Genomic DNA, 21,541 nt, shown 5'->3' on the forward strand with positions numbered 1-21,541 from the left:
TCGGGGCAAACATAGCATTTCGTGGCATTTCTGTTCTTCATTTTTATGCCTATTGCTTAACTGCTTTCGGTTCCCACAGGCCCTATTTACATCATCACGGAGTACTGCTTCTATGGGGATTTGGTCAACTATTTGCATAAGAACAGGGATAGCTTCCTGAGCCGCCACCCGGAGAAGCCGAAGAAGGAGCTGGACATTTTCGGATTGAACCCTGCGGATGACAGCACACGGAGGTGGGTGCAGAGTTACGCGTTGCTGAGAGTCACAAGCCTCACCGCTGGAGACAGCCCGTGTCCCCATAGAATCCATGTCTGCAGACCCAGCAAGACTTAGAGCCCCACTACCCTGCCCGTCACCCCCTGACACAGCCCGGACATCCCTGCCTGTAGGTGTGGGAGGCCTTGCTGAGAGGTTTGAATGGAAGCAAGAGTTGGAGTCATTGGACTCATTCTGGGAGCTATTTGGCTGTTAAGGTTCGGTCCACTTCAGGCCTGTAAGACGTGGCTCCGGCCAGGGAGGCTGCCTGCTGATATCTTGTGAGAAACTGCCCGAGGACCCCCACGTTTCGAGATTCTGCCCCTTAACTGAGCCTGGGCCTAGAGGTCAAGCCGGTGGTAGTAATCCCACGCGCAGGAACGTACAAGGAGCTGTCAAGTTGTGTGTGGATTTCCAGTTCTGTAAGATCAGAAAGCGCAAGTTCACTTGATACTGAGTTACTCGATGAACCCCAAATTGGCACTGAATTTATTGAGGGCAGGAAACATCTGCCCAAGTCCCGGGATTGCATAGCCCGGGTTTTGTGGTAGGTGAGTTGAAAAACGGAGTGAGAATAAAGACAGGCACACTGAGTGGAGATGACCCAAGTGTGTGTGTGATTACTGGTCACGTCTCACCCACTGGACTGCCTCACGAGGGAGGTACATGTTGGTTTTGCTTTTGCTTTTGCTTGACGCCACTCCCCACCCCCTGCCCCTGAGCCTGCCCCCTTACCTACTGCACTGCCTTGGTTACCATCAGCCTCATCTGCTTCAAGGTCAAATGGCCACTCCCTGGGGGGCAGCACCCTGAACAAGGTTTCTTCTTCTGTTGTTCCAGTTACGTTATTTTATCTTTTGAAAACAACGGGGACTACATGGACATGAAGCAGGCTGACACCACACAGTACGTCCCCATGCTGGAGAGGAAGGAGGTCTCTAAGTACTCGGACATCCAGAGATCGCTGTATGATCGCCCAGCCTCCTACAAGAAGAAATCTGTGTTAGGTAAATGGTCACTGTTCATTCTTGGGTCTGCCGGTGGTTTAATACGATCCAGATTTCCCCTGCTCTCCACAAACTGGGCTTCTGCCACTTTGCTTTTATAGAAAGACCTGCACTGGTATGTGTTCTCATAATGCTGAAGTTTGGAAAGGATTTTTGGGTTTTACAAAATAGTAATTGCTTCTTTGCTCATAGGAGTGCGCTCTTTTCAGATAGCCGTGGGAAACCTGCACTTAAAATACTCAGAGGAAGGGGTGCCGGGGGGTGGCTTAGTCGGTTAAGCCTCTGATTCTTGATCTCAGTCCTGGTCTTGATCTCTGAGCTGTCATCAAGCCCTGTGTTGGGCTCCAGGCTGGGTGTGGAGTCTGCTTAAAAAAACAAAAACAAAACAAAACAAAACAAAAAACCCCTAAAAAACAAACGGAAACCTCAGAGGAAGGTGATTAGACAAGGTGAGCGGAACTGCCATCCTGTGGTCCCTAACTGCGTGTCTGTGGGAGGGATCTGTGATGTGCTTGCAGAAGTTCATGGCCTGTGACTTGACAAAAAGAATAAACAATTAATGCAGTGTATTTTCACACTTTAAACATAATCCTCTTAAAGAATGGTTTATCCTGATATAATTAGCTTTTTTTTTTTCCTGGTGTTAATGTGTCTTTTTATTTTTTATTTTTTTTCTTAATGAAAGTATGGTGATCACTGATTCTACCCCCCTCCCCCCCCCCCCCGTTTGCAAAATTGAAAGCTAGCTATCCTCTGTTGGTTCCTAGTAACTATTTTTAAAATTTCAAGTTCTCTAAGTCTCTAGTACCTAGGAGTTCAGTAGCCCTTGCTGTGAGCTGTGTTAATACCCACTTTGTGATAGACACTGGAAAGTAGACAATTGGAGGTTGTATTTTTCTGCTGAGGATGTTGGGTATGTCTGTTGTTGTTTGAAGGAAGGTCTGTCTCGTCTTTCGAAACAGATGAACATGTGGCAGGATTGCATTGATTAATAAACTCCAGGGAGTCTAGCCGATGCCCAAAGCAGATGGACCACCCCACTTGTGCAGGGGAGGCGGGGCATAGCCCCCCCCCCCCCCCACCCCGGGTTCCTGTCTAATCCCGGGCTTGGAGCTGGGAGGACGCTGCTATTGGGTCTGATGTTGACATATCTTGTGATTCAGTGTTATGGGCCTGAGCCCTCCCATTAGTCAATTCACAAAAGTGTTGAGCTGCCATGGAAATGATTTTGAAAATCACCGATATGCTCTGAATGCTTGTAGGGTTCTTAAGTGAAAGGTACAATCTGTTAAAAAAGAATGTGCTTGTTTTGCAAAGCTCGGTACACAAGAGTATTTTCCATTGCCGCGGTTCCAAGTTCCACTCACTTGTTTTTGCCAAGTGGGTACACTTCCAAGCCCTTTTAAAAGATGAGCCAATGGGAGCTGTCGGAACCAGTGCTTCCTCTCCCCTCCCGTGTTGTTAAAAATAGTTGACATTGCTTCCCAGGCTGGACCTGGCTCCAGATGTCGGGGGAACCTGATTCATACTCGGCCCGGGCCCCGCTGGCAGGCAGACCTCGGCTTGCTGGCCTTCTCCTAGCTGGCTGGGAAAACATGAATGGCTACAGCTACTCTTCACTCGCCTGAAAATTTTTTAAAAAGAAATGAGAACGGCTGGCCTAGATTACCTCCTTCCTCGAAAACCCTGGGACTCCTCCAGATGGGACTGACTGGGGAAAGTGGACAAGTTACAAAAGGTGCTAAAGGCAAAGTCCTTGGCACTGACCTTTGAAGATTGTTACCTCTGGTCTGACGGGGGCTGGATTTTATTCAGGAAATGAGCCAAACGCTGTGAAGGTGGCTTTAAAAAGAGGGAAAAAAAAGTGGGGGGGGATTCCTAGAAACTACCTTTTCAAAGGGCCCTCATGTATATTCATCATGGAAGATTTTGCATGTGTGTGTGTGTGTGTGAGGTGGCTGAGGTAACTTGCTAACTAAGGCTGAAAAAAGAAATTTGGGAGGCAAACAACAAGATGTGTGAGAACCCACTAGACTGGTCCTTATGGATACATGTGTATGTAAACCAGAGATTTCTGCAGATTTCTTTTTAATGGTAGAACCTTGGCGTGGCTTGCATACCCGCCCATGAGGTCCAGAAATGCTATAGGAAAAAAAATCTTAGGTCTGTTCTCTGGACAAGCCTTCGCACACTGACAAGTAGCCCAGCACCATGGGAGCGCACCCGTGGGGGATGTTTCACGCCGCCCTCTAAGGCCAACTTCCTTCATTCCCTTTCTGCAGACTCAGAAGTCAAAAACCTCCTTTCGGACGATAACTCAGAAGGCCTTACTTTGTTGGATTTGTTGAGTTTTACCTATCAAGTTGCGCGAGGAATGGAATTTTTGGCTTCGAAAAACGTGAGTGTGTTCGTGGAACAGAGTTCTGTGTTGATCTCCAAGAGGCTGGTGGCAATGGCTGCTTCTCTCTTCCTTTTCCCTGAAGCATAGTGGGGAGTCTGGTATCATCAGGTATCTACCCTGTTCTAGAACTTTCTCCATCTTGCGAGTGGCTGGGGGGAGAGCCTGGAGGAGGTGAGCTCTGTGCTGGGACACCCTCTGTGAAGTGTGCCACGCAGCTCCTGGCACCACTGTAGGTGGCCAGTCACATAGGGCTGACATTGTCTAGTGACAGACGGACAGACTGTTGTTTTCCCTTCCCATGCAGTGCGTCCACCGGGACCTGGCTGCCCGAAATGTCCTCCTGGCGCAAGGGAAAATCGTGAAGATCTGTGACTTTGGTCTGGCCAGAGACATCATGCATGATTCCAACTACGTGTCTAAAGGCAGCGTACGTGATCCCTCCGCTCACTGGGCATGCTCGTCTTTCCTCACTCAGTCTCCAGACCTAGATGTCGCTTCTGGCCACTCAGGGTCCGCATTTTTAACATGGAGTCCATGAAACCCAGGAACGGGCTCCAGGGAATCAGTATGCAAAGCGTAGGCTCTGTAGCCAGATGGCCTGGGCGTGACTACTGGCTTGAGCACTTAGTAGCCTGGAGATGGGGGGGAAGTTTCTTGCCTGTTCTGTACCCTGGTTTACCGTGGTTTTCCCTGTCAGCAGTGACCTGATAACACTACCTGTCTCCTGGATTGCCGAGGTGATTCAGTGACTTAAATGTCAGATGCTTAGAACTGTGCCTGGTACACAACAAGCACTCAGCAAGTGTTAGCTACTGCTCCTACGTGCCTGTGTACATGCATTCATTTCCAGAGAGAACTGCTCTGACTTGTGTCAGATCTGCAGATGGCATTCAGGGCTCCTACGCTTTGGGTGAACATTCAGTGTTAATATTTTTGGGTGCTTTCCGTTGGGAGGACATAAGAGGTGACATTGACCATCTGTCCTTCATTAGATAATTTATTGAGCACCTACTAGATGCCAGGCTCAGAATAGTGTGGGGAGCGGAGTGCCAAACAAGAAACAAAGATTTCCTGGGCTAGGTTGTTAGTGCAAGTTATTATTAGTCCAAAGAGAAGCCCTATTATTTCTGCTGCTGTGGGTCATCAGCGGGGACGCTGGGTTTAACTTCCTCCCTCTCCCCATGCAGACCTTCCTCCCTGTGAAGTGGATGGCCCCCGAGAGCATCTTCGATAATCTCTACACCACGCTGAGTGACGTCTGGTCTTACGGCATTCTGCTCTGGGAGATCTTTTCTCTTGGTACGGGCCTGACATCTCTGCTCATTTGGGTGGTTTTGCAACAGCCCTGGAAGGGAAACGCTGTTTTCTGAGCTCCAGGGTGTAAATGATGCTAAGATGCCCGCTGTGAGTCAAGGGTGCGATGGCTGCTTTGAATGACGAATTGCACGGTTGCGGTGGCTGGTGTACACCCACGCGGACTGAGCCGGGAGTCTTGGAGGACTGCACCTTCACCCCTGGGCTGTGCCCCTCCTCTCCTTTGGGCTGTGTCAGAGTGACTTTCTCCCACTGGAAGTGTTCCTTAGAACACCCACTCCCCAGCTGGTTTTTGAGTGGGACTGTGGGTTAAGTAGGTTCACTGGCGGAGAGTCGCCTCTGTCGCTTCATGGTGATCGAGACTCAGGTGAAAAGGAGTATGCTGAGGGCATGGGAGTGACTAGCCTTCCTGGTCATCGCTCTGGAAGAGGAGAGGGACCATCTGGTCATTTAGTGAGCCGGTCACCAGGTCCCAAATAATACAGGTACCCCGCGCTGCCAGGCGAGGGCCCTGAGGGAGGAGGGAGGAGTGATTTGTGACACTGACCTTAGCTCCTTTGGAGAGGCAAAACCTCCATGTGGCAATAAACAGTTTCAACTTGGAAGAAAGAAGGGAGCCCTGTGGTAGTTTTGGAAGGCTTTAGAGAGGAAGCTGAGCTTGATCTGACCTTGGCCATACACAGTGAAATGTTTCCTGAACTGTAGGAAAGGATTTTCTCTCTTCTTCGTCTCCTTTTTTGATCCCCGTTCTCCCTGATCGGATGCCCCTGTGGGTCATCCCAGTGGGGGGCTTCACGGAGTCTTAGAGTCTATTAAAAGCAGAAAATTATCTAGATATTTTAAGCCCCCACTTTGACTTTGGCTCTAGTTACTTGAATATTTTGGTGAAAAGAATTTTTCCTTCCATGGTTCCGAATTTTCTCTTGATTCTCTATTTTGCTTTGTGTCTGTAGATCCAGTAGTCCGATACATTGAAAAACACTTTTGTGCTCTTTCTAAAGATGTAGAATTTGTGCCTCAGGTGTCTGGACTCGACCAACGTTCAGTCCTAGTTACGTTCAAGGTTTGCGAAAGCCTGTGAAGTCAAAGGGACGATCACGCTTAATTTCCTTGAAAGAACCAGAACTTCCAAGGGGGGATCCCCAGGCGTTCTCTGTAGGTTCTGTGTCACCCTGAGAGTTTCAGCAGTGTCCCACGTGCTGGCTAACCCAGGTGGTTTCCCTCGGTTTTCAGGAGGCACCCCCTACCCTGGCATGATGGTGGATTCGACTTTCTACAATAAGATCAAGAGCGGCTACCGGATGGCCAAGCCCGACCATGCCACCAGTGAAGTGTGAGCCCCCTCCCTCGTTTGGGGGCCTTGTGTTCATGCCCGGGGGGTGGGGGAGGTCTGTGGGGGGCAGGGGTGCCCTGACACTGCTCCGCGAGCCCACTCGGGTTGTGTGCTCCTGCAGCTACGAGATCATGGTGAAGTGCTGGCACAGTGAGCCAGAGAAGAGACCCTCCTTCTATCACCTGAGTGAGATTGTGGAGAATCTGCTGCCTGGACAGTACAAGAAGGTGGGTCTGGGCCCCTTCACGTTGGGTGGAAAGGAACCGGCAGAGGGAAGACGTCTGTAGCTGGTGGTTCTGTGGCAAGTCGCGCTGTTCAGCACTGTTTTGTTTTTATTTTATTTTTATTTATTTTATTTTCAAAAGATTTTATGTGTATATTTTTAAAAAATTTAGTATTTGTTCATTGTTATGGGATTCATTGTTAATGCACCACACCCAGTGCTCCATGCATGTGTGCTCCTTAATACCGATCACCAGGCTCACCCCACCCCCCATGCCTCTCCCTTCCAAAACCCTCAGTTTGTTTTCAGCACTGTTTTAAATATTTTATTTATTTATTTGACAGACAGAGATCACAAGTAGGCAGAGAGGCAGGCAGAGAGAGGAGGAAGCAGGCTCCCTGCGGAGCAGAGAGCCCGATGCGGGACTCGATCCCAGGACCCTGAGATCATGACCTGAGCCAAAGGCAGAGGCTTAACCCACTAAGCCACCCGGGCACCCCTCAGCACTGTTCTAAAGGGACATTTTCAGAGGAGGAAAAAGATTGTTTGACCCTGTGGCCTGGCTTATCGTGGCGCGCTCCCCAGGCCCCTGGTAGCAGTGACGTCTGAAAACCCTTCCTTTCTGCAGGGCTCCCCTTTCATCTTAAGTGTGCACACCTGTAAGCACTTGATTCTCCAGATGCTACCGAGCAGTTAGAAGTCTCAGAAGCTACCGTGCAGTCTCGGGGCATCCATAGCCATTCTGTCGCTCATTTGAATGTACTTAAATCCATGTGAAATTGGATTTTACCAGCTTTTACCAGCTGACTAGAAGGAACAACCTCAGCTGTTATCTGGGGCTCCAGCTGTTTGTGTGTGGGTTTTTTTTTTGTTATTTTTGTTATTTTTTTTCTTTTTCTTTTTTTTTTTTTTGGTGCAATAGGAAGCATTGTTCAGAGGAACAAACGTAATTTCATGGAACCAAGCAGGATATATGAATGAATGAAACAACTTCTGCTGAGATGCTGGGAGGGAACCACAGACGCAGTTGCATTATAAACTGCATTTCTGCAAGTCAGCCGAGTCACTCTGTGTAGTTTTCATATTTGTTGCTGCTCCTCAAAGAGGAGCCGTGTTAGGAGGTTGCGTGCTGAACAGAGTTAAATACTTCCATCTTTTGATTATTTCATCGCCTGTTACAACGCCGAGAAGTGAGGCAATGAGGAGGCAGAAGGAGATTAGGATAGGTCCGTCAAAGGAGTTCTGTCTGGGGTTCCTAAGACGTGTTGGTGGGAAGAGACTAGAACTGTTGTTGAAAATGGGGTCTTTTTCAATCAAAGGTCTGTGAGTTTGGAGTTAGATACCTTTCTCCAGCATTTAGGATCAGGAAGTTTCCAGGGATGGTGCTCCCCGTGGAAGTCCTTGTCACCTCTTACTGGGATGCATCGAAACCCTGGAGAGAGACTGTAATGGGGACCAGAAGGGGCCCTGCTAGTCTCAGAGAAGGGAGTGGGTGTGTGCGTCGGGGGATGGTGGGGGACACAGTCCTAGCTACCGATTCAGAGAACGGGCTCATTGTATCTTCAGGTGGATGAGACATCTCTCCTGCAGGATGACCCTGTCATTGATGGCTCTTTCTCCATGGCCCACACCTGCAGATGGGTTGACATCAGACTCTCAGTTGTCTAAATCCTGTATCTTTGAGGGAGTTGGAGACACACCTGGTTAAGTGGGAGTTAAGGTCGAGTTGGAGACACACCTGGTTAAGTGGGAGTTAAGGTCTGAGTGTCCTTTCTGCAGTTCGGTCCGTGACACGTGGCTAACCGTGTGAAATGCATGTCTGCAGAGTTACGAGAAGATTCACCTGGATTTCCTGAAGAGCGACCACCCCGCCGTGGCGCGCATGCGCGTGGACGCCGACAATGCCTACATCGGCGTCACCTACAAAAACGAGGAAGACAAGCTGAAGGACTGGGAGGGCAGCCTGGACGAGCAGCGGCTGAGTGCGGACAGCGGCTACATCATCCCCCTGCCCGACATCGACCCCGTCCCTGAGGAGGAAGACCTGGGCAAGAGGAACAGACACAGGTAGGGCTTCCAGCAGAGCCCCGCCCCTGCTCCCCTCCCCAGGGCACCTGCTGGTGAGGCTCGCCCCCTGCTGCAGAGGCCCCAGGGGTCGGCTTCCTCTTGTAAACGCCTCCTAGACAGTCCTAATGCGGCCCTATGGGGCTGGGCCAGGTGAGAGTGGGCAGGAGGAGAGTCTCTAACCCGAGTCCCCAGGTAGTTTGATCAGCCACTGCAGCCCTGATTCTCAAGATACTGGAAGCCTCCGATGTTTCCTGCATGGATCCTGGGACGGGGGAGAGAGCCGAGGGAGGCTAGACTGGGCAGTTTGATACTGATGGTTACCATCATCTTAGCATCATCTGAACCCCAGCTGCACCTGGGGAGACTTGAAAACTGATCTGCATACTTCACCCAGACCAGCAGGTTATTAGAATCTCTGGGAACCCGGCCCAGGCGCCTCCTGGCTGATTTCTTCCTTCTTTTTAACTCATCATGGAAGATTCTGACCTGCCCCATTCCAGACGACTAGCGAACTGTCAGTTCTCTCACTCAGCTTGAGCATCTATGATCTCATGGCCAGACTACCCGAAGGAGCTGTTTCTCCTCTTCCTGATTGTCTTGAAGGAAATCCCAGACATCCTATCATTTCCTCCATAAATACTCCATTATGGTGCCTCTAAAAGATACAGGCTCTATTTTAAAAAAAACAGCTGGAGTTACTAAGTTATTAAAAAGAACTGCAGTATCATTATCTTGCCCCCCCCCCCCCGTTGACAATGAATTGTTAAGAGGATCACAGGTCTTCAAATTTCCCCGATTCTCTCATAAATACGGTTTTGCATTTGTTTTGTTCTGAGAACCAAACAAAAGTGACACATGGCATTTAGTTGCTATGTTTCTGTATGTTTGTCCTGCCCCTTCTTACCCCCTTGCATGGTATTTGTGAAGAAACTGGAGCATCTGCCTGTAATGTTCCCACATTCTGAATGTCGCTGAGTGCATCCTGTAGTGTGTCTTGTCACATGCTTTGTCTTTTGTATTTGGGGTCAGCTGGTAGTCTAGAGCCTTGATGTGGATCAGGTCATAGTTTGGGCAAGCGTGCTTCAAAGCTGCTGGTGTGTACGGCCATTGGGAACTATGTACTGTCCAGCTGTCTTCCCTTCTGTGACATGAATGGCCACCAGTGATCATCACCTGGATCCACTGATTAATTAACAAGGTGATGCTAACACCCAGCTAGGACTAAAGCCATTAGTTTACACAGTCTGAAATAGAGAACCGCGTCCCAGTTCCTCATGGTCTTTGCATAGCCCTTGAACAGAGGCAGGAGAAAGTGATCATACTGGTCCTTGGTTCCAGGTCCAAGTTTCGTATGAGTCTCTCTCTCCCTTCTTTCCCCCCCTCTTCATTCAGGAGACTCTTGTCCCTTCTTCCTCTGTCATTTGGTTTGCTACGTACAGTTACTTAGAAGCATGAGGCATCATTAGTTTGGAGCCTTGTGATTTTAGCATCCTTTGCTATTGGTATGAATCAGGTAATTTAAGAAGTATAGTTGGGTTCTTTGGTTTTTGAAATGTGCTATGAGAATAGGAGAGGTTGAGCAGAGTGCCCTGATTTACCTTCGCTGAGGACAATAACAAAAATACATTCATATTCTTCTAGCAAAGTGTTTCTCTGAGCTTTGGGTTATCTGTGGTAGCACTTGACCCCGGATCTGCCATCCATTTTGGTTATTTTGTATGTCAGGGATTCTGAATAATATTTCAGTTATATAAAGGTCTTGCTTCTAAGTTGGGTTAAGAAGTTGTATTAATAAGTAACATAGGTAAATTGCCCAGAACTTTTCTGGGGGTGCACGAGACTGCACTACAGAATTTGACATCTATTATTACATGGAGAGACTAATTTTAGCTGATAGCTAGTTGTCATCTTAGATTATCAGAACTTTGGCGAGGGTGGTAACGTTTGATTTTTGAATTGTAAAAAGTATGTCCCAAGTGACTACCCCAGGTCAGGTGAAACTGTGGCTCTGACAGGTGGGCTGAGCTTGGGGAGCGTCTTGGTCAGCTTGGACTGCTGTTACACACTATCATAGATTTGGGGGCTTAAACAATAGAAATCTGTTTTCTCACTGTTCTGGAGGCTGGAAGTCCAGGATCAAGGTGTTGGCAGGTTTGGTTTTTCCTGAAGCCTCTCTCCTTGGCTTGCAGATGGCCGTTGTCTTAATGTGTCTTCACGTGGTCTTTCTCTGTTTGCGGTTTGCAGGTGTCTCTTCCTCTTACAAGGACCCCACTCCATTTGGGTGAGGGCTCCACTTTAATGACCTCATTTAACCTTAATTCCTAAAAAAGCCTTATCTCCAAATAAAATCACAATGGGGATTAGGGCTTCAACATGTAAATTTGGGGGGTGGAGTATACAGTTCCGTCCATCATGGGGGTAGGGATGCCAGAGTTGGGATGTTCTGGGTCTAGGAAGGCATAGTGGTCCTGTGGAATCCCCTCCTTGGGCTCAGGAGGCTTGTCCTTGGGAGGGGAGTGGGCATGAGAAAGACTGGGCCTTGCTTGCTGTAGAGGGTGTTGGGGTGCTCCGTCGGTAAGAAGGGAATCAGAAGTAAGCCCAGTCATCAGATCTGGGTCCGCCACGAAGCCTGGCATTAGGATCCTCCATGGTCATCCCTGAATTCTGGCTGTGAGATGCAGCGGCAGAGAGGAGCAGGCTAAGCCCAGGAGTGTCAGTGCTCGGTGTGGTGACTCCACTGCGGGACTCAGCTGTCGAGTCCCCCCTGGAGGGGCCATTAGTCCAAATCACAGTGTCCAAAGAACCATTAGTCCAAATCACAGTGTCCAAAGAACCATTAGTCCAAATCACAGTGTCCAAAGAAGTCTTACAAAGGCAGGTCCTCATTCGGTTGGGGTCCGTATCCAAAGGTTGACTCAGGCCTCCAGCTACTGGCGGGGGCTCTAGGAAGTAGATCTGTCTGGCCTCTCACGGAGAAGGGCTGTCAGGACAATGGGATTATCGAGACCAGCCCAGTGGACTGGGGTTCGGTAGGAGGCTCCCGGACCAGGGTATCAGTTGGGGATGGGGGTGGCATACAAATGAAGAACAGAGACAGAGGAAGGGCCCAGTCTGTGGGGTTGTGAAAGGAAACCTCAGTTTGGGGACCCCACAGGCTCTAAGAGCTCTCTGGGCTGCAGTGGCCTTGGGGTGGAGGGCAGCAGACTGTTTTACCATGGGCCCCTACCGGCCAGGCTCAGTTCTCTGTTTGGAAATGGAACTGACCTGGAGAGGAGGGGTACGAGGCAGAGATTGTCAAGCCTGGTCCTCATGGAAGAAAACAGCAGGCAGGATTGAGAGCCACTGCAGGGGTGTGTGGGGGTGTGTGTGTGTGTGTGTGTGCGCGCGCGCGCATGCGCCTCCCTGCTCTGGCTGGCCAGTCCATAGTGAGGCTTACGTGATGTGTCCAGCATGCTGCTGGAGCCTGGCGGGGAGAGCGGATGGGCCTGCCTGTCAGCATATAACCTGTCGGGGGTGGAGTGGGGGGGCAAAAAGACAATGTAGATCTGTTGCAATCCCAGGCAAGAAAATGATAAGGCAGTAGGGGTTCAGAGACAGGAACACAGATAGGGAACCATGACAGGCTGGAGACTAGGGAGCATTATTTTTCGAAAACTCTTAATGACCAATTGTAAATGTCCAGAAAAATTGAGAGATTACATCTATCGCTCAGCTTTAGTAGTTGTTAACATTTGGTTTCTCTAAGTATATAATGTATACTTAATGCCTATTGTATGTATATATCTAATCTATACTACGTATATATGTGATGTATGTGTACCACAGACACGTATATACCTATACTTTCTCTTTTCTTGCTCAAGCATTAGAAACTCCAGCAAACACCTCCCTGAGAAGAAGGATACTCTCAGGGTGCCTGGGTGGCTCATTGGGTTAAGCGTGTGCCTTCAGCTCAGGTCCATGATCCCACGGTCCTGGGATCGAGCCCCATGTTGGGCTCCCTGCTCAGTGGGGGGCCTGCTTCTCCCTCTCTGCCTCTGTCCCACCCACCCCCACACTTATACCTACATGTACTCCATCAGATAGATAACTAAAATCTTAAACAAATAAGGATACTCTAAGCATAACAGCATGATCACATGTAAGAAAAATTAACTATTTCCTGATATCTTTTTTTTTTTTTTTAAGGTATTACTGATTTGACAGACACAGAGAGGGAACACAGCAGGGGGCGGGGAATGGGAGAAGGAGAAGCAGGTTTTCCTCCGAGCAGGGAGGTCAGTGCGAGGCTGGATCCCAGAACCCTAGGATCATGACCCGAGCTGAAGGCAGACAACCTAACGAATGAGCTGCCCAGCCACCCTCCATGATATCTTCTATTCAGGGTCTTTTCAGGTAGGAGTTCGAGTGATAACAGTAATAATAATAGCTAATATTTATTGAGACGTAGTATGTTCTAGGTACTGTTCTCAGTGCTTTATGGTTATTACCTTCATTTGCCCCGACAACAGGAATAGCATCAGGTATTGTTGACATCCCTTTCTGTAGGCCAGGGAACAACAAGCTCGGGGTTAAGTGACTGGTGGGACTCTCGACAGCTGCTGCGGGGTGGACGATTCCAGACCTACGGCTTTCCAACTCCTTTTCAGCCTCTGCTCTAGAGGGTAAAGAACCTTCACGGGGACTTCCAGACTAGGGCTGGGGGAGGTGGGGAGAGGGTGTAAAGAGGAAAGGGAGGAAGGCATTCCCAGGGCATGGGTTCAGATCCTGAACTGTTTGGACACTGGGGAAATTTCAGGGACAGCAGGTGACTGGCCTGGCTATAGTTTGCAGCTGATTTCTTCCCTCTGTGCTTTTCCTTCCCTCATTGTCTTCTGATCAGGCCCTGCTTGCTTTCTTTTCCACTAGGACTGAGTAGGGAGCGTAGAAATGGTCACAGCTCTGCTGGAAGATTTGACAGGAGGAGGGCCGACGTGTGGAGATGACCTGGGGATCTGGGTTTTGCCCCGGGGCCCACTGTGGTGTGATGTGTGATGAGTAGCCTCCTGGCTTGGCAGCAGAATCCTGCCAGATCGGATGGCCCGAGGTTGAAAGCCAAAAGATCGTGCAGGAAGAGCTCCTTTGCCTTTGGGGGACCCATGCTACCCACCCAATCCCAGTCTCATGGGTCTGCACCTGGGCCTAACCTTTCCCATCCTCTCCCTCATCCAGCTCGCAGACCTCCGAAGAGAGCGCTATCGAGACAGGTTCCAGCAGCTCTACCTTCATCAAGAGAGAGGACGAAACCATCGAGGACATCGACATGATGGACGACATTGGCATAGACTCCTCAGACCTGGTAGAGGACAGCTTCCTGTGACTGGGAGATTTCGGCGGGGACCTTCCACTCCTGGAGCCACTTTGGATCCCTTTAAGCAAACCACTTTATTGCAGTGCAGAAGTTTGGGAGGAGGACTTGGATGAGGCGTCAGGAGAAGTTCCCAGCCGAGGGCCTCAGGGAGCCTGCTCACTACGGCTGAATGGGAGATTTCGAGATGGACTTTGTCGCCTAACCTCTTGGCTGTGATTCAGTAGCATCTCAGCAGCGTGTGAACTCTGGAGTTGGATGGACAAGGAAGCGATAGGCCACGGACGGTGAACTCCGTGTGTCAAGGGCATTTGGTGAGATTCCAGCAGACACAACAACTTCAATTGTGAGAAAACTCCAGTATTGTAATTATGTAAATAGGTCTAATGGAGGATGTGTTCAGGTTTGTATTAACTGTCTTCTCTGGACTTCTGAAGAGACCACTCGTCCCATCCATGTACTTCTGCTTGAAAACTGGTATCAGCTGCTGTTGAGCTCCTCTGTGAAGTACATGCAAAACCACTTTTGAACCTTAAAAGGTACTGGTACTATAGTATTTCACTTTTTTTTTTTTTTTAGTGTTAAAGAGATAAAGAATAACAATTAACCAATCTCGTTTACTAGATTTGGGTCATTTAGAAGCCCACCAGCTCATTTTCATATAGTAATCTATGTTTATAATACTACTGTTATCGGTAATGCTAAATGTGTAACACATTTTCCCTATAGAGAAAGCACAATTAAAAAAAAAATTCTTACTAAGTAGGCGACAAGTTTGACAGTTTTTGACATTTATATCAAATAACCGATGTTTCTCTAGAAAATACGGTAATAGCTTTAGTGGATTAAATTTAGTTGAACATAGAGAACAGAGTAAAAGTAGCGTCTTCCAGGAAGTCAAGTGTTTTAAACTGTGGACTGAATAGGTTCCCTAATCCATTGTACTAAAAACAATTAATCGCCCTCTGAAGTGATGGGATTTGAAAGAAACAAAACCCCTAAATCCGAAATGTTCTCAATATGAAGGCATAAGCCCATGCCTAATGTGACTTCTCATGTTATTACCCAGTGGAAAATACAATCATCAGCAAAATAGACTGAATTTGCAGAGGCCATTTTTATGTCTGGTGACTCTGGTGCATCCCAGCATCTGTATTTTTTAAAAATTTTACAAACCCTAGAAGAGTCAGAAGGATGCCTTGACTATGGCCCCCTTTGGTTCAGCTGGGAGAACACACAGGTGTATGTGTTAGCTTAGGTCCTTGGTTCCCAAATGTAACCAGGATCACCAAATTCTAGATCCCCACCTTAGAGCCTCTGAATTACCGAGTCTGGCAGGAGCAGGAACCTTGTATTTTTATAAATTGCTTGGCTGTTCTGATGAGCCAGGTTTGGGAAACTCCTGCTTAGGTTCCAGGAAGTTGCCATGGGAAACACATCATTTGAAATTTGGAACTGGGCTAGAAGTCAGCCATGCCAGAAGCCTACTATTTAAATCCTTGTCTCTGGGTCAGTGACATTCAGTGCCCTCCATCCAGCAATTGCTGCCTTTCGTTTAACTTTCCAGTCTTAGCTGAGGCTGAGAGAGTCAAACCTTGGTTTGGCAGGTCCTCTAGGAGTAAAGACGCTGCTTCCAGCTGCATTGAGGCACTGGACTTGCCCCCTGAGGCATGCATGAAAATGATGCAATTCAGTATCCCAAGTCTCTGTGTCACCAGGTTGATATTTGGGTGAAAAAATGATTTTTTAAGTTTTGCCGAAATTGTGGGGTGAGACAGCAGGACAAATTGTCACATCATCCAAACTGTCAAACTGATTGGTGTGGGTGCATTGGCATTCTTTGCAGTAGCGCTTAATTGCTGACACCGTGTGAAAAAAACCTGGGCTGTGATTAGTGCAATCACGGCGTGTGTTCCTGGCAGGTGATGGCGTTGGAAGACGCAGCAGCGGTAACAAACAAGGTCCTTGACTCCCCACGGGTGCAGTCTCAATGCAAGCCCCAACTTTCTTCTCCCCCGTTTTCATACTGAGTGTGAAGACTGAGCCAGATTGGCCAATTAAAAACACAAAATCTGACTAGGTTCTGTAGAGCCAATTAGACTTGAAATACATTCGTGTTTCTAGAATCACAGCTCAAGCATTCTGTTGATCGCTCCCTGTCTGTTGTACAACCTTCTTTTGCCGGTGCTTTGCATTTTGATGTTCCTTGGAGTTCTGCATGACATCATGAGGCTGGATGAAAATTCTCAGATGAGTACGTTCCAGTCCTAATGAATACTCCACCTGAGCTTATGTGTGACTGCATTTTTAAAAAAATTTTTTTACTGTGTATTCAGTGTATTACAGATTTGTTTTCCTTTTTGGCCTCCTGCAAAGTCCCCAGATGAAAATTGGCCAATCCTCCCTGCTTCCTATTTTTATGAAGACAATCAAAGCTGGCCTGAGAAACACAATTTGTGACTTTTTTGAATGGTCGATGATGTCCTTAAAATGTGGTCTGCCGATCTGTACAAATGGTCCTATTTTTGTGAAGAGGGACGTGAGATAAAATGATGTTATACATCAATATGTATATATGTATTTCTATGTAGACTTGGAGAATACTGCCAAAACATTTATGACAGAGCTGTATCACTGCCTTGGTTTATATTTTTTTGACTGTGATATTCCCCATAGGCACATTGACTGTTGCACTTTTGAATGTCCAAAATTTATATTTTAGAAAAATAAAGAGAAAAATAACGTCAGTGTTTCCAAAATAGTGGTGTGGCGAATGTGTGAGACATAATAGGGTCTACTGATAAAAAAAAAAAAAAAAAATGTATTACAAAATAAATGCCCCATTTGTGCTTTTGTTTTAAAACGTGTAAATGAAGATCTTTATATTTCAATAAATGATATATATAATTTAAAGTTATGCTGAGGTTCTAGCATTTTGGTCTTTAGCTGAATCCCGGAAATTAAAGCCATCCTGTGCAATTTGCTTTGTTAGCAACATTTCAGTGGGACTCCATAATAGGGTTTCGATGAAACCAATAGGAAATTTAAGATTGAAACATTATTTGAGCTGGTTAGTTTTCAGACCCAGGATTTGTCTTAAAGATGACGGGTACGTGGTTACATCTCTGATCTACTATTTATTTTAATAGCGTCGTATTGCATGGTATTTTTCTCCCCTGCAGAAGGAGTACACGACTGCGTTTACTGTCTACAACCTTCAAACATGGTACATAGTTGTAATACAAAAGATGACAGTTTTTTCATTCTAACCTCTTCCCTGTCCCCATGCTGGTTCCCAGAAGCAGAAACGCATCTTCTATCTTTCCAGTTCCCCTTCTGTGCATCTGTTTTTATAATAACATACAGATACCTCTATTTTTGCTTTGTATTTTACCTAAATGAGATTTACTTCTGTTTTTAGGAAAAGGTGTTATTTATTTTTATTTTAGAGCATGAGCATGGGAGAGAGCATGTGCACATGAACTGGGTTGGAGGGGGAGAGAGGGATGGACAGACCCTCCGGCAGACTCCTCACTGAGTGCAGAGCCCAATGCAAGGCTCTATCCCATGACCTTGAGACCATGACCTGAGCTGAAACCAAGAGTCAGACGCTTAACCAACTGAGTCACCCAGATGCCTCCATAATGCTTTCTAAAGTGCTTCCCCCGACCTTTTTTTTTTTTTTTAAAAAAACCACAGACTTTATTTCCTAGAGCAGTTTTAGGTTCACAGCAAATTGAACGGGAGGCACAGAGGTTCCCTTCTACCTCTTGCCTTTCCCATCATCAGCATCTCCCAGAGTGGCACATCTGTTACAGTTGATGAAACTGTACTGACACAGCCTTATCAGACTTGATGCTGCTCTTCTCTCTCAATGCTATGTTTTAGAGATCTCTGTGAGAAGTCCCTGTAGACAGGCTTCCCTCATGTTTTACAGTTCCACATGTGAATGTAATCAATGCGATCATGTTCCTCTAGGTGTCTTTATGGTTCCCATGAGTCAATGCGGTGGGAATCAATGGTTCTAGAATCAATGCGATCATGTTCCTAGGTGCCTTTATGGTTCCCAGGCTTTGCTATGGAATGACTTCATGAAGCTCTTTGCATACACGTCCTTGTGCACACATTGTAGTGTTTCACTAGGACAGAATTCTAGAAATGAAGTTTTGCAAGGCCAAAGGGTATGCAGGAATAAGTTGATATTAAGCCCAAGTCTTCCTGTATGATTGTCCCAGTAAATTTTTGAATCACCTGATTTGCACATTATTTTAGGAACCCTAGTTTTCTAGGGTTTTCTCTGCCTTTCATTGCTCACTGCAATATATTAAGTGTTGGGAAGATGTTGGTTTTTGTGTTCTAAAGCATGCTGAATTAAATGACTTGAGGACTTGAACAAAAATTAGAGGGGCACCTCGGTGGCTCAGATGGTTAAGCATCTTCCTTAGGCTCAGGTCATGATCCCAGGGTCCTGGTATTAAGCCCTGCATCGGGCTCCCTGCTCAGCGGGAAGCCTGCTTCTCCCTGTCCCTCTATTGTTCACCCTGCTTGGGCTCTCCCACTCTTCTGTCCAATAAATAAAATAAAAACCACAAAAACGATAACATTTTAACTTATTTTCAATTTCTGGATGATGGAAATGATTGTTACTAGTAATTGGAATGTAGCACCCTACTCCAATATAATTCCAACTTAATACCCATATTCTATTAGCCTGAAGATCAAAGTTCACCTCCATGGAGTTCAGTTGGAAGATGTGGATTGCAGGCTGGGTATTGACTCTGCTTCCATTCCAGCCCCAAGAAGGAGACGTGATCTAGCATCCACACAAGGCGCTCAGCCTGCAGAGTGATCTTTCTATTCTCCTTTTTAATGTATAAGTCTACCTCTTAATATAATACAATGTGGCCTATTTTATCTCCTCATGCCAGTAAGAACAACTTTCACTCTTGGAGGGTTTGTTTTTTTATTTGAATTCAATTAGCGCACCTATTAGCCCATGTCATTAGTTTCAGATGTATATCCTTGAGTGATTCATCAGTTGCGTGTAACACCCGGCACCCGTCATGTCACATGCCCTCCTTAATGCCCATCACCCAGTTACGACTATTAGATGGTTTTAAAACTCTGTCAAAGATCCTTTTCACATTTACTTTTTTTGATTCTTAAGATAGCACGTTGAGGCAGGGAAGACATTTGAGGAGGAAACCAAGTGACTTGCAAAAACCATACAGCTGAGTAATGAGAGCACCAAGGCTAGAAATTCTGAATATACTAATTCCAGTGTTTATACCGTACGGGACCATGGGAAAGCAAGAGATCCGGAGAAAGGGTTCGTGTTCAGAAGTAGGTTGCTTTGCTTCTTGAGATACTTCAAAAGACAAGTGATGGACTAGTTGGCGTGTAGAAGCATTTCACACGTTTATAATAATTTCTTTTTAGGCTATACTACAATAGCTCTAATAATGAATATTATGACTCTAATAGTTATATGCCTCATAAAATGCAGCTCAAAAAAATGACTTAAAATACCTGAATCCATCATAAACTAGGCAATTTCCCCCAGGATAATGGCAATAGAAATGCTTCATTATCTCTGACTCCAAATACATACAAGGATTAAACCCAACCACGTTGTTATAGCAAAATTAATATACTGTGCTAATAACACAATTTTTTTCACCCCTACAATTTAATATATGTGAATATATGTATAATATAGCCTTATTAGCAGATTTTAATGTTCTGTTCTACCCAGCTACATAAATAGCACCAATGTCCTAAGGAATAATGAACGCATCTTCCAAAATCTCTTCCTATGTGGGTAATGTTTCCATCAACCACATTTTAGTCTACATGTAAAGCAATGGAGTTATCAAGGACACATGGTTTCACATGGCAGGGGGAGCATATTTGCTCCCTTTTTCTGGTTTAAAGGCTAATTGGAATTTTAAAAAGATTTGCCACATTATCCTGGCAGATGGTATTTTGCTTTATCATTATTCATGGGTATTAATGACTTCCCTCTGGAGCATGTGTATCCTGTCTATTTTGAATTTCATTACATTTCATGCTGACTGCTCCAAACAGAATTGGATCCAGAATTTTCTGTGTGGTGCTCGAGCTGCAGATTGTTGGGTTGGTCAAAGTTTTAGACTTGATTAGAAATTAAGTAACTCTTTGAAATGAAGAAAACCTTTTTCTTCTCTGACTTGAGTATTCCATTACACTTTTCATTTGGCTGAGCTTAACATCCCACAGGGTTGCATGTAATACCTGGCATGTATGAAGACAGTTCCAAAGTATCCTGCGTTAGCCTGAGATTATTAGAAATCCTTTCTTTTTTCCCTAGAGGGGTTAGGGTCGGTTTTCTAAATATGGAAAATGCATGAGGAACATGATGGTAATGATCTGGCCACAGAAAGTCATTTTTTAATTAATCTCCTCAACAAATACTACTAGAGAACAGCCTCTTCTTTGTTTAGTTGATCTCTAGAATATTTAAGCCTCACTGAGGCAGCTGGCAGAGTTGATTCCAACTGGCTAATTACCTGAGGGGAACATGGTATCACAGAGCAGAGCAGCACCTAGCAGAAAAGGTGGTGGGTGGAGGGCCACAGTCTATACTTGGGGGTAACAAAAAGCTGGAGTAGTATATCGTGAATAATCTATACGATATGAGTATAGCTTAATGGAGACTTCTGGTAAAACTAAAGCTTTCCTGCAACTAGAGGACACAAAGTGTTGTCGGAACATTTGAGAATGGGAAGGTAGGGCTGGGGTAGCGAGACCTGTGGACTTGCTTCTTCCAGCCCCTATCCTAGCTTGATTCCACACACTTCATAGCCACCTTCACATCCATGCTCCCCCAATTTTACCCCCCATCCTTAGATGTTATTGAGCTAGGCGCTGTTACAGGCCCTGGGATTCAGAAGTAACACAGTACATAAGATCTCTACATCACGGAAGTTGGAAATAGTTTCTCTCGAGAGCAGAAAGCAGATTTATTTGATGGTGTCCCCTTCTGGCACAGATGTTGGTCAGATGTGCTTGCAGCCTATCGTAAAACACTGGTGCTTCCTAAGCTCAAGGTTCTTGCCTGTGAGGACCGTTGCCTCTGAGCACCCACCCAGGCCACTTTGCATTACCCTTACAGGGTTCAGGATGCAGGGAAAACTGACATAAATATCAAGCTCATGCTGTTTACTGGATTGTGGGTAGTAAAGTCCCTTGTTTCTGATCCAGGAGTCTCTTTTATTTTCTGGAAGCATCCATGAAACTGTGGTGGTCCAACCTGTAAGCTTCCAAGTACAATAAAATCTTAGACCCTTCATAGTTCTTGACACTAACTCAACATATTTTTTTTTTTACATAGAAAATGATGTTATGTATAAGTAAAGACAATTATACTTCTTCCTTTCCAATTTGGATGCCTTTTTGTTTTACTTGCCTTATTGCGCTGGTTAGGAATTCCAGTACAAAGTTGAATGAAAACAATTTATTAGGAAAGCTTTTTTCTGCATCTTTTGAGATTATCATATACTTTCTCTTTTTTCATTTGTTAGTTTGGTTAGTTACATTGACTGCTTTCCAAAAG

General features: G+C 46.2%; 1 protein-coding gene across 5 annotated transcripts in view; it reads left to right on the plus strand.

Moving 5' to 3' along the window:
* Positions 1-15,107, plus strand: part of PDGFRA (platelet derived growth factor receptor alpha) — a 45,103-nt gene extending 29,996 nt beyond the window's left edge. For all 5 annotated transcript variants that reach the window (XM_032334299.1, XM_032334296.1, XM_032334300.1 and 2 more), the window contains exons 15-23: positions 80-233; positions 1,096-1,262; positions 3,545-3,660; positions 3,968-4,090; positions 4,851-4,962; positions 6,211-6,310; positions 6,432-6,537; positions 8,359-8,600; positions 13,812-15,107. In XM_032334299.1, the coding sequence (XP_032190190.1) occupies positions 80-233; positions 1,096-1,262; positions 3,545-3,660; positions 3,968-4,090; positions 4,851-4,962; positions 6,211-6,310; positions 6,432-6,537; positions 8,359-8,600; positions 13,812-13,959 (1,268 nt within the window). In that variant the 3' untranslated portion in view covers positions 13,960-15,107. The remainder of the gene's footprint in view (positions 1-79; positions 234-1,095; positions 1,263-3,544; positions 3,661-3,967; positions 4,091-4,850; positions 4,963-6,210; positions 6,311-6,431; positions 6,538-8,358; positions 8,601-13,811) is intronic.
* The last annotated feature ends 6,434 nt before the right edge of the window (positions 15,108-21,541 follow it).

This window comes from Mustela erminea, chromosome 2 (genome assembly GCF_009829155.1).
Source record: "Mustela erminea isolate mMusErm1 chromosome 2, mMusErm1.Pri, whole genome shotgun sequence".
NCBI classification, from domain to species: Eukaryota; Metazoa; Chordata; class Mammalia; order Carnivora; family Mustelidae; genus Mustela; species Mustela erminea.